The sequence below is a fragment of the Condylura cristata genome, unplaced genomic scaffold (genome assembly GCF_000260355.1).
Source record: "Condylura cristata isolate star-nosed mole 26May11 unplaced genomic scaffold, ConCri1.0 scaffold00030, whole genome shotgun sequence".
Taxonomy (NCBI): domain Eukaryota; kingdom Metazoa; phylum Chordata; class Mammalia; order Eulipotyphla; family Talpidae; genus Condylura; species Condylura cristata.
In genome coordinates this window covers 17,740,857-17,752,112 of record NW_004567131.1, presented here as the reverse complement: position 1 = coordinate 17,752,112, position 11,256 = coordinate 17,740,857, and the positions used below count along the sequence as shown (strand labels likewise).

General features: G+C 46.3%; 1 protein-coding gene across 2 annotated transcripts; it reads left to right on the top strand.

Moving 5' to 3' along the window:
* The first annotated feature begins 2,993 nt into the window (after positions 1-2,993).
* On the top strand, positions 2,994-10,636 carry UCMA (upper zone of growth plate and cartilage matrix associated). 2 transcript variants are annotated; one of them, XM_004691104.2, is made up of 5 exons: positions 2,994-3,125; positions 3,428-3,493; positions 3,588-3,683; positions 6,176-6,274; positions 10,266-10,636. In XM_004691104.2, the coding sequence occupies exons 1-5, from the start codon at positions 3,068-3,070 to the stop codon at positions 10,361-10,363; spliced, it is 417 nt and encodes a 138-aa protein (XP_004691161.1). In that variant the 5' UTR covers positions 2,994-3,067; the 3' UTR covers positions 10,364-10,636. The 2 variants fall into 2 exon arrangements, with proteins under 2 accessions (XP_004691161.1, XP_012586732.1); XM_012731278.1 differs by lacking the exon at positions 3,428-3,493.
* The last annotated feature ends 620 nt before the right edge of the window (positions 10,637-11,256 follow it).

Genomic DNA, 11,256 nt, shown 5'->3' with positions numbered 1-11,256 from the left:
AAATACAGACAGCCAACAAGCATATGAAAAATGATCAGCATCATGTACAATAAGAAAAATGCAAACAAAACCACACTGAGATACTGCCTAACTCACATATTAAAAAACTAGGGAGACGTGGGGATTACAATTGAGATGAAAAAAAAATGTGCAAAATGATGTAAAAATAAACTTTTTAATAAAAAAATATATATATATATAAAAAAAAATATGGGCCATTCTCACAGGTGTGAGGTGTTATCTAATGGTGGTTTTGATTTCCATTTTCCTGATATAAGCGATGTTAAGCACTTTTTCATCTACCTGTTGGTCATTTGTATTGCCCATGTTTTAACTGGTTATTTACTTTGTTTTTTTTTTTTTTTTGAGTTGTGTAAGCTCTTTGTATATCTTTGATATTAATCCTTTATTGTTTTAAATCTTTTAAAATAATCTGTCTTCCTTATTCTGTTCCTTCTGCTTATGCTTATATCATCTCCCACCTGAACTGCAAATGCCTTCTTTAAGTCTCGCTGCTCTAACCTATTCCCTCTCACCTTTCACGTCATGGGGAGGGTGATGATCCTGAAAAAACAAAACAAAACAAAACAAAACCAAATCCTCATGTCATTTTCCTGCTCAAAATTATTTAATGGCTCATTGCCGTGACATGAAAGCATACACATATACAATGCTGTGTGTGTCAGGCACCACAATTTGAGAGCTGTAATCCTCATGTCAATCTTTGTGATAAGGAGGGAGTTAGACGTGAGATAAAGTGGTTGTCAGTGGTTATGCTGCTGTAAGTCCTGATCTGGAACTGAACCAGGGGAGGCTGGTCCCGGGTCTGTGCTTATAGTAGTCACACTGTCTGTTACCCAAGTAGAGCCCAAACTCGTTCCTATGACTTAGACCCTGCAGTTCTGCAAAAGGGTTCTATTCCAGCCGGTATCTGGAACCCATGTCTTTCAAGACTTGTTTCAGTCATCAACACTTCTCAGAAGTGTTACTGACAGCTCCCCCAACCAATGACTCTTATAGATGAATACCTTGAAACTTTCATCTTGTTATATAATATATTGTGTATTATGGGATAGACAGTATATAGACACACATATAAGTATGTATAATGTATGTATAATATATATATATAGAAACCACATATATCTTTACAATAGCTTTTTATAATTCATATTCAAATTTTACCCATTTGGGGTGTATAACTCAATGGTTTTTAGTATATTCATGAGATTATGATTTAATTAGAATCTTTGTTATCTCTGTGGTATGATGCTATGAGCACAGCCAGCCAGGTGAGCAGCCCCAGGGAGGGGTAGCTGAGGCTGGAAGGGAATGGAAGAGTGGAAAGTGTGGACACCAACCAGGTAGAGGGAGAGGAACTGAGAGGAACTGAGAGATCAGAGTATTTCTAGGAGCACATCAGGGAAGCTGGTAGAAATCTTAGGTTTCAAGATTGGGTATGTTAGAAATGGAAGATTATTTTTCCAAAACTGAACTTACTTCCCATTTTGAGTCTCCAAGTTGTACTCAGTAATCAAAATCTCCTGCCATTTTCTCCCAGCCTGGATCTCAGAGAATTACTTGAAGCTTGAGATTCTTCTCCAAAGCCTTTCCGCATGTATAGTGGACACACTGTTCAACCTGGCTAGAAGGTTCTTTGGGAACGTATCCTAGGTTTACTCTTGGTTTATGTAAAGGGCATGTAAAGGGCCCCAAGCTGGTTAGCCAGTGACTAGTACACTGCCTGGCTTAAAGTAGATGTTCCTTAAATATGTGGGTGAAATAAATGGAACTAAAAGGGCAGCGAGAAGAACCAGAGTGTCGAGGACATCGCAGGTATTTCATACACCCACTTTCACACACAGAGACCCACCAAAATTGCCCTGTCCAGTATTCTTCCTTCTGCCAGTAACATCTAGTTAACCCGATGAATACTTGCTGATGTGTCATCAGGCATGTTGACTTCTGGGTTTACCCTGCGCCATTCACCACCCCCCCTCAAGTTGATATGAGTCAGCATCAAAGGGGAGGTGCTAAATGGGATTTGGGCCACCAAAAGCTGGTACAGACGCAGAGGCACTCTCTTCCACTGGAAACCGACCTATTAATTATATTTACTCTGCCTTGGTTATTTTTCCCTCATTACTAGCTAATGGTACAAGTGGGATGTTCCATGCCTGCTTAATGAATGGGGAGCGTCAGGGGCTGTGGGCTCTGTTCTTGGTCCAGTGGCGGTCACCGTTAAGAAAATTCTAAACAATGACCCGTGAAGCTCTTCAGCTAGTATCAAGATGAGGGTGGTTCATAACAAATGACATCAAGAATACATCTCCAAGAGGCCTGTACTCTGACGGCCCCACGGGGCGATGACTCCCTTGGCATGCCCCTCCAGATAATGTACCTCTGTTTCCTTCTAGAGATGTATGCCTCACACACTATACCCCCAAGCTCCACAGAGATAGCATCTGGAACACATTCCAAGACCCCTAGCTGAGGGTCTGTGTATTGTGGGCATCAGTTGGGGCACAGGTTGGGGGGGGTACTCTGGCTACTGCCTGCTTGGCTAATGTATCTGTGTCCATGTTGCCCAGTATTTATGGTCCCTACTGTGGACATCTGGGTCCCAGACGCCTTGATTTCTTCTGTATTATGTCAGCCTTGAGCATCAGCATTCCCACCTCCCTGAAGTAGATGCCAGGGGGTATCTGAAACCTTCCTTTGGTCTTTGGAATCCTGACTCTTAGGCTGGACATTCTAATAGCACCTCCTTGGGTGCGGATCTTGGAAACTTTAAACTGTCCCAGCCAGCCCCATGACAGACTCAGCTTCTGTGAGGTTTGCAAGGTGCCAAAAACATCTCGGGTGCTCCTGGAGGAGCAGCCAATAGAAGTTGCAGCCAGGACCCCTCCCACACACCCACCCCTGGTGGCATCCAGGCCTCCTGGCTCTCTCTCTCCCTCTCTCTCCCTCAGAAGAGACACAGAAGTGAGGACCCACAGTCTGGAGTCTGCAGAACCCTCTCCATTAGCTGTGTGGTTCTGAGAGAGACACCTCAGCCTCTCCAAAGATGATCTGGAGACAACAGCTGCTCCTTTCCTGCCTTTCAGCCATTGTGCTTCTGGCCAGTGAGTCTGGGACTGGAGTTAGGTGGGGCTGCTCAGGCGCCCCAGGTAGGGGGGCTGCATGTAGCTTGTGTGTGTGTATGTGTGTGTGTTGTGTGGGGGGGTAGGGGAGGAGGAGACAGACAACACAGAAAAACAGCTTGCTGTGCCTGATGGTTCCCTGGGGAGAACAGCTCTTGACTGGTCTGTGAGACACAGGTCCCAACACTGGGCTGTGGCAAGGAGAGTCTGGGAAGACCTGGCTGGCTTGGGCAAGGGCTCCCCTAGGGGAGCTGCAGCCTTCATCCAGTGCTCTCACCCCACAGTGATGCAGGAGAGCACTGGTGCATCTGTGGGCACCAGGCAAGTAGCTGGACAAGAGGCCCAGGAAGGTAAGTGCTGGGGCCAGTAAGGGGTGCAGGGTGGTGGGCTGACTCCTGCCTGGGGTGTCTGTGCTGGTAGAGACCCGCCTCTTTTGGGTTCTAGCTGTGGAACAGAAGATTTTCATGCAAGAATCAGATGCCTCGAATTTCCTCAAGAAGCGCGGCAAGAGATCCCCCAAATCCCAAGACGAGGTCAATGGTAAGCATGTCCGTGGCTTTCTGCTGGGCCCTCGGCTTCTCTCTCCTACAGTCAGCTGGGCTTTACTGAGGGCCTTCGCAAAATGACTTTGGCTCAGAATTAGAAATCCCTTGATTGCAGGCTGTGTATCAATTGAATCCACTAGGACACAAGCGGAGAGTGCCCATCATTTAGCAGTGATGAGGTCCATCCAGATTCCAGAAACTAAAATCACAAAGGGGAAACAGAGGCGCTAGCTAAGGAGGGGCACGGAACTACTGTATACAAAACCCTATATTCAAGAGCAGCATCATGCACCACAGCACAGATGGGATAGGAGGCTGGAAATGCAGGTTTGGCGACAGCTTTGCTGCTAAGTGATCTCAGCCACTTCCTCTCGGGCTGTCCAAGTTTCCTTACTTATAAACCCCTGAAAGTACCATGTTTAGCCAGCAGTGTTTAAAAGTTTTCATTTTCAATGCATTAGGGAGCTTTTGAGCCTAGAAGCTTCTCTTTGGCCTGAAGGTGTCCCCAGCCTGGCAGGCTCCACACATCTGACTGCCGACTCTTGCCTGTGCTGTCCCTGAACTAGTCTTCCAAGGACTCTCAGCTCTGACTGCCCCGACTCCCTGCCTGGAATCATGATTGTGCGTGTTATCTGAATAAACTCTTTGTGTCCCTCCCTGCACTCACTTGCTGGGAAAATAACAGCACTGTTTCCAAATGATGGGGAAGATGAGATGAAAGTGCTTGGAGATTATTTTTTTTTTTTTTTTTTTTTTTATGTCGGGTCAGTTCAACCTCTCTGGGAAAATCTCCAAGCTTCACACAGCCTGCGATTTAAGTCAGCAAATGTTAGGAGACACGGAAAGCTGATTGCAATAGATCATTCTTCCTGGAAATCAGGAGCAACCTCCTGGCAGGGACCCAGTGGAGGGCAGGTGTGGATTTAGGGAACAGTTTCCATCCCCACAAGTGGATCCAGGAGGCTGGTTAAACCTGAGGCCCTCAGCTTGGATAGAAGCTTATTACAGTCACAGGGGCCCTAAGACAGCCTGGTGACACCCAGGATTGCACCTGAGGGCAGTGGCTCTGTCACTTGGCTTACACCTCGGCAAGGGTAGAACAGCACTTGGTTTTCTCAGGCTGGATGAAGGGCAAGTGACACTTTGTCAAACTTCATTTTGGAATTTGGAAAGCACCTGACATCTCTGAGCTTCTGGGTAAAGATGCTGGGAGCTCAACTGATGAAGTGAGATTTCAGAAAGGCCATGTTAGCCCGAGGGTGCACAGCATACTGACAGCATCCTGTCCTAAGAATGGATTCTTACTCAGCGCTGAGTCCAAAGTCCAATTTGTTGCACTTCCAATGGGCGATGTGGGAGGATTTTACTGGCGTGCATAGGAATAGAAAATACTTTCAAAATTGCAGTGGCTATCAGAGCCACCGTCCTCCTCCGTCCCCACTGTGGCTCCCTAGATGGCACCTGGAGCCGAGATTCCAGAGGGTTGTAGGTGTGTTCTGGGCCTGGGCTGGAGTGTGAGCACCTGGGACTTGGGTGCCAGCCCCAGCTGTGACGTTGCTAGTTACTGTACCCCTGAGCCCAAACCCCTAAGAAATGTGTGGATGTGGAGCAAAAGGTGGGGCGTGGGGATGAGCTGGGGTACCAATTCCTTCAGACAAACTAAAGACGCTCGTAACCCTCAGGCAGAGCATGGGAAAAACACAGATTTACCTAAAGGATCTGCACTAAGAGCAATTCACAATTAACCTGAATTTAAATCTTGGTTTAATATATAAACATAAATTAGTAGAATTCAAATAATTTATTGTTTGCACTCCTTACCACGATTTGAGGTAATTTACTGTATTATCATTTTGCAAAAATACACTTTTTTCTCACTATACCTCTGTAACATATGATGGGGTTAGTGGGTAAAAGGTTTCTCATCAACCTGTTACCCACTTGCTTTTGCATACTGGAGTTGTTGGGGGCAACAACAGCACCTCCGTGTCCCCCCAACCCCACCTTTGATGTGAGGGAACTGTGTTCCTCCTGCCCCAGAGATGGCCTTCCTGCCTTCATGGACTTCTCCAGCTGAAATCCATTTAAAGCATATACCTTGAAACTAAGAGTTTTAATAATTTCCTCCAAATGACTGAAGAGGTCAATGTAAAGATTTAATGTTTTAACTTAACGTGAGACTAACTTAAAAAGTTGGACTATTCCCTCATAACTCACTCCTGATTTTCAGATTTCTAGTTCCGAAGTCGCCTCAGGTACTTGGATACAGCACCAAGTTTTATGAGAGGAGCTAAAGGTTTTTACCCTTTGGGGTCTCAATCTTCCCATTTCCACATGAGGCAATTGATGGATGACCTCCTTGGCTTTTGTTTAAAGTCCACGTCAAGAGTAAACGATTACGGGCAATGCCTCCCCTGGGCAAATGACTGGAGTACCCTTATATTTGGGTAGCTGCCCCTAGCAACTCTTGCTCTCCCCCTTTGCCAGCGGAGCACAGGCAGAAGCTGCGGGCTGATGAGCTACGGAGAGAATATTATGAAGAACAAAGGAACGAGTATGAGAACTTCGTGGAGGAGCAAAATGATGGTAAGAACTCTTCAGTCAGCGTCATTGGGATAGAGCTTTGTGGGAATTGCATGACTTGCTCCCACTTCTCCCAAAATTGGAGAGGTTAGTTGAGATGTCTGGGAGAAAAAACTTCTAGAACCTGGTTCTAGAACTTGAGAAGGCACAGATAAGGACAGAACACCTGAGTTAGCACTGACTAGGGACTGTGGTGCTGCAGGTACTGTTTTCTTCTCCCATTTGGGATCACTGAGGTGGTACGGATCCTCTTAAGTGCTTCAACTACAGGAGTAATTCTAGTAGCATTGGGCTGGATTTCAAAACTCCCTTTCAAATGCCTTGGATTCACATCAATGTAATGGCTCTAGGAACTATTCATCCTGGCCAACCAAGGATTCCCTATTTATTCCAGTCAGCATCTTAGCTCTGACTCGGGAGGCAAACCAGGAAAAGTAAACTCAAAAAACACTGTACTCGTTGCCCTGCCATGGATCCTTCCCACCTGTTAAGTGCCAACATCTACAGCCCACACTGACTTTTCAGTGTGAATCCTACCCTAACTGCTGGCAGTGTTCTTTGCTAAGCCTTGGCCTTTGCCACTTACTAACAAATAAAGGGACGGAGTGTATCTTATCAAGTCATCAGCAAAGTTCCACACAGCCCTCACCCCCTAGGCAGACTGAAGTCCCACCACCCCAGCCCCTAGGAAGTGTTTTCACCAGCTGGATCAGCAGCTGGACATAGTGACTGTTGGTAGCGGGAAGCATTTCTCTTTGAACTATAGATTGCCAGGAGATTGAATTTGACTTTGTTGTCTATAACATGCCTGTAAGTGCCACCCATAACAAAACCCCCAGGAATACTTTGTAGGGAGCAGGCCAGCAGTGCAGGTGTGTGTACATGTGTGCGTGAATGTCTTATGTCTCCCCCACAGTGAAATGGTTCTGATGTACACAGTGAAATGGTTCTGATGTACATAAGCTTGGACATTAAGGCTGTGGTGTAGGTTTTCTTTGTTAAAGAAAGTGCAACTTTAGTTCCGAAATCATCAGCTTGCTTGCTCTGATAGACTGGGGTGCTCACTCCCTCCTATGATGTCTCAGTGAGAAGAAACAATCCCCAGGTACCAGGGCTGCAGGCTGGGCCCACTGCCCTGCAGCTGGCACCTGGCTGAGCCCTGCAGACAGGTGTGGGCTTGGATCCCAGCAAATCAAACTTTCCAAGGAACATTACAGGAAAAACTCATTGTTGCAAAAGAGTCAAATATTTCTGGAGATTTATCTTGGTGAACAATTTTAGGAGAAACATGAAAAATGAGAATGTGGCCTCTAAAATTCCTCTAAGTATTTTTTCGTTCATTGTGCTAATAATAGCATTTTGTTTTGGGTATTTTTAAATATCTCTGGTCTAAATCTCTAGAACCTGGGTGGAAACATTCTTTCAGATGAATTAGGGTGAAGAGTTAGGCACCTAGGCGACGACAGATCTCCCACCAAAGCCAGAGGAGACTGTGATCAGGGACTCGGTGTCCCAGAGGTGGAGAAGACCTGGCATGGCACAGGCCTTCGGGGACTGTGCCAGCAGCTGCTGTGAGGAACACTGGCTCCATGCTGCATCTCCTGATCCTCAGATAGGCCTTACTATTTCCACTTTAATTTTCAAAACAGAGAAAAAATACAGTTAGTGAGGACACAGCTAGTGAAGAGTTTGAATTGAGGTGTGAGCCAGCAAAGCTGCAGTTCTTGCAAATGGAGGAAGATTACGGTGCAGACTTCCTGGAGCACCTCTGTGATCAGGAGCAGGGTGAAGAGGGTAGGGCTGAGGGCCTCTGGGGCTTGAAAGGAGGCAGAAAGCGAGCAGGCCCAACATGCCTGAGAAATGTCGGCAAAGGTGAAACTTATTCGTTTTCCTCCTCTTCTCTTGCTTCTGCCCTGGGAAAGGACTCTGCACGGCAACCAGGTTGTCTAAAATGTCGTTCTGTGGTCAGTGTCCATCTTGAGTGCTCTCCGAGGTCTGCAGCTATCCCTTTGCACAGGACCCAGTTGGGCATTCACCTGCTCCCCTGCTTCACAGAAGCAAATGCTAAGGGAGAACGACTGGTGGGCAAAGGGACTTGATTTCCATGGCCCTGAAGACCCCATCTCCAAGGCCCTAGTAGTCCCATCTCTAGGCCCTTCTATGAACTATCAGGGCAAAGGGGGTCAGGAAGGGCCAGAGCCTCATTCAGCTTTGCTGTGGCTCCCAAACCACTAGTTTCCCAAGCAAAAATGCCTTTCAATACTGCCCCAGCATAGGATACTAAGCTCCCACTCCCATACCGAGCACCACGTGTTGACACAGCTCTGCTTTGAGGTCATAGGCCTGGTCAGGTCATCCGAAGTTGGCTGCACAACACCTGGCTGAGTGAAGGAAGCCTGGTCATAGGTCATAGAGACCTGTACTTAGAGCAACATTAGCCAAGAATCAAGTCTTTACCAAAGAGGCCTTCCCTTTGTCTAAGTGAAATGACCTAGGAAGAGTTTGGTGTCACCTGGGAAGAAAATATAAACTTGTATTTTATTGAAAATCTTCTTTCAAGTTTGGCAAGAGTAGCTGGCCGACCTGGCCTTCTGACCCAGGTGAAGGCTAACCGCCGAGGCACAGCCTGGGCCTGACCTGAGCAGGGGGCTAGCACAGGGGCTCCAGGCCTCTAAGGGATTCAGGGTAGAGCTGGCTCCATGCTCACAGAGGGAGGAGAAACTGTCCCAGCAGCCACGGCACCTCTGTACCCAGAGGGGCCCTTCCTGCTGGCATCTGGCTGAGGACCACAGGTGCACTGTCTTGTCCATAGCCTGAGGCTACCAGCTCATCCTGTGAGCCCAGGGAAACAAAGAATGTGTTTCCCTCGCTTCAAAATCAGGAAGACCCACAATGAGAAAACAGAAGCAAGGAAGTCATTTTTTTTGTTTGTTTGTTTTTAACCCTTGACACTGTCTTCTACTAGTACTTCCCATGCTCCTGACATCTTTCACAAATGTTTAAAAAAAGTTGTAAAATCCATATTACATAAAATTTGCCACCTTAACCATATTAAGTAATTCCAAGGCATTTATATATCCACAATGTTGTCCAAAGACCCTCACTGTTCCCAAAACCCTGCCATGCCCTGAGAGTCTGCGCCCAGAGACTCCCCACCCCTGCACATCCAGGCAGCCTCTAACCCATTTTCTAGTAAGAATGGCCCAGCATTTGTCTTTTTGTACAGGGACACTTCATTTAGCGTATTTCAAGGTTCATCCATCTTTGTCACATTTATCAGAAATTCACACCCTTTTCTGGCTGAATCTATCTGGACACACACTATACATATTCATTTAGTTAGGTTGTGTTTGTTTATTTGTTCCTGTTTTCATTTTTAGGCACATAAGCTAAGAGTGAAATTTTTGGTTTATAATGTAATTCTATGATCAGAACATATCTGAATAAAATCAGACTTTTCTTACTTAGTAAAAATCTCCTGAAGTTCTCTTTAGCTTTTTACTATGAAATTTCTTAAAAACACAAAAAACAAAACCTCAAATCCCCATATAATCACTACCCCAAACCAACAATTGTCAAGGGTTCTCTGTACCCATTCTGTCCTTCCCCCTTTTCCAGTTAGCTTTCATATTTAAAGCTTAGAAAACAGACTAGTATAGAGAAAAAAAATTACTTCTTACTTGTTATGTCTCGGAGCCAGTGTCAGCTTACAGTTCCTGCCCCACTTGCTGGTTGTGCAGGAAAGAGAATGAACTAGAATCCAAGATGTCAGCCTCAGCTCTCTGGCCAGCAACCCTGTGCCTGTCACCTTTCTGGGCCTGATCCATCAAATGTGGCCTGTGGGCTCGTTGGCCCTTCCAACCTGACAGTGCGTGTGTGTCGCCGGGCACACAGGCGCGTGGGCTCCTGTCACCCCAGGGAGGGCAGACTGGATTGATGGCTCCCAGGTGGCATCCTCACCATCCTAACATGATGTCTCCTCTCTCCTCCCCAGAGCAGGAGGAGAGAAGCCGGGAGGCCATCGAGCAGTGGCGCCAGTGGCATTATGACGGTCTGTACCCATCATATCTCCATAACCACCATCACATGTGACCTCATCGCCATAGTCAAGATGGAGCTTGGAACATGCCCCAGCACAAGAGGCTCCAGCAACTGTCTCCCCTTGACACAGGCTCCTTTAAAGGCCTCTGCGTGAGGCCTGCTGTGGGAACACGTTTTTGTTCTAATGTATTAAAATATCTTGCCTTTTGCTTCTTTGCAGATGATTTTTTGAGGCAAACAAACACTGTTGGGGCTTCTTTGCACCAAAGCTACAGTGATTTCCCTTTGCTTAGCCATTGCTCCCCAAGCAAGACTGCTGTCTAACAGAACAATAAAAAGAACCACAGTACAGAGAAAAGGCTACGTGTTTGCTTCTAGCTTACAAATAAAAACACAGTGTCAAGTTTGTGTATTATCTTCTCACATCGCAAACTGAGTGCTGTCAACATGTCTCCCTGAGTGACAGCATTTAGGCTCTCAAAGTCTAGATTCACAGTATACTGCACAGCAGGTGTCACACAAACTAAAGAGAAATGCTAATACAACTGTTTCAGGTAAACAATTCTCTGAGCTGTTTACTGAACCAGAGCGCTCCCATGTCCTCTAAGTCTGAGTTCATCTGTGGTTTCTTAACTGCTTCAATCAGAGAAGTCAGGATCACAGCAATGCCAGCTGTACCTAGACTTGAAAGCAGGTAACACTTAGTTTGGGAGCACTTTGCTTTTCTTCACAGTGGCTGCATTAGTTCCCCAAGGCCGCCATTACACAGCATGACAAGCTGGTTGGCTTCAAATTTATCCTCTCGGCCTGGTGTTGGTTGTACAGTGAAGAACAGAGCTGCCTCCCAGATTTATCCTCTCAGAGTTCTGGAGGCTAGAAGTCGGAAATCAAGTTTTCAGCAGAGCCATGCTTTCTCCACAAGCTCTCGGGGTCGAGCCTTCCTT

What these genes read in the sequence shown, in the direction of transcription:
- UCMA (XM_004691104.2), top strand. Translation starts at nt 3,068, where the DNA reads ATGATCTGGAGACAACAGCTGCTCCTTTCCTGCCTTTCAGCCATTGTG. An exon ending in ATCCCAAGACGAGGTCAATG is followed by an intron (nt 3,684 to 6,175) that starts GTAAGCATGTCC and finishes CCCCTTTGCCAG; the next exon opens with CGGAGCACAGGCAGAAGCTG. An exon ending in CGTGGAGGAGCAAAATGATG is followed by an intron (nt 6,275 to 10,265) that starts GTAAGAACTCTT and finishes TCTCCTCCCCAG; the next exon opens with AGCAGGAGGAGAGAAGCCGG.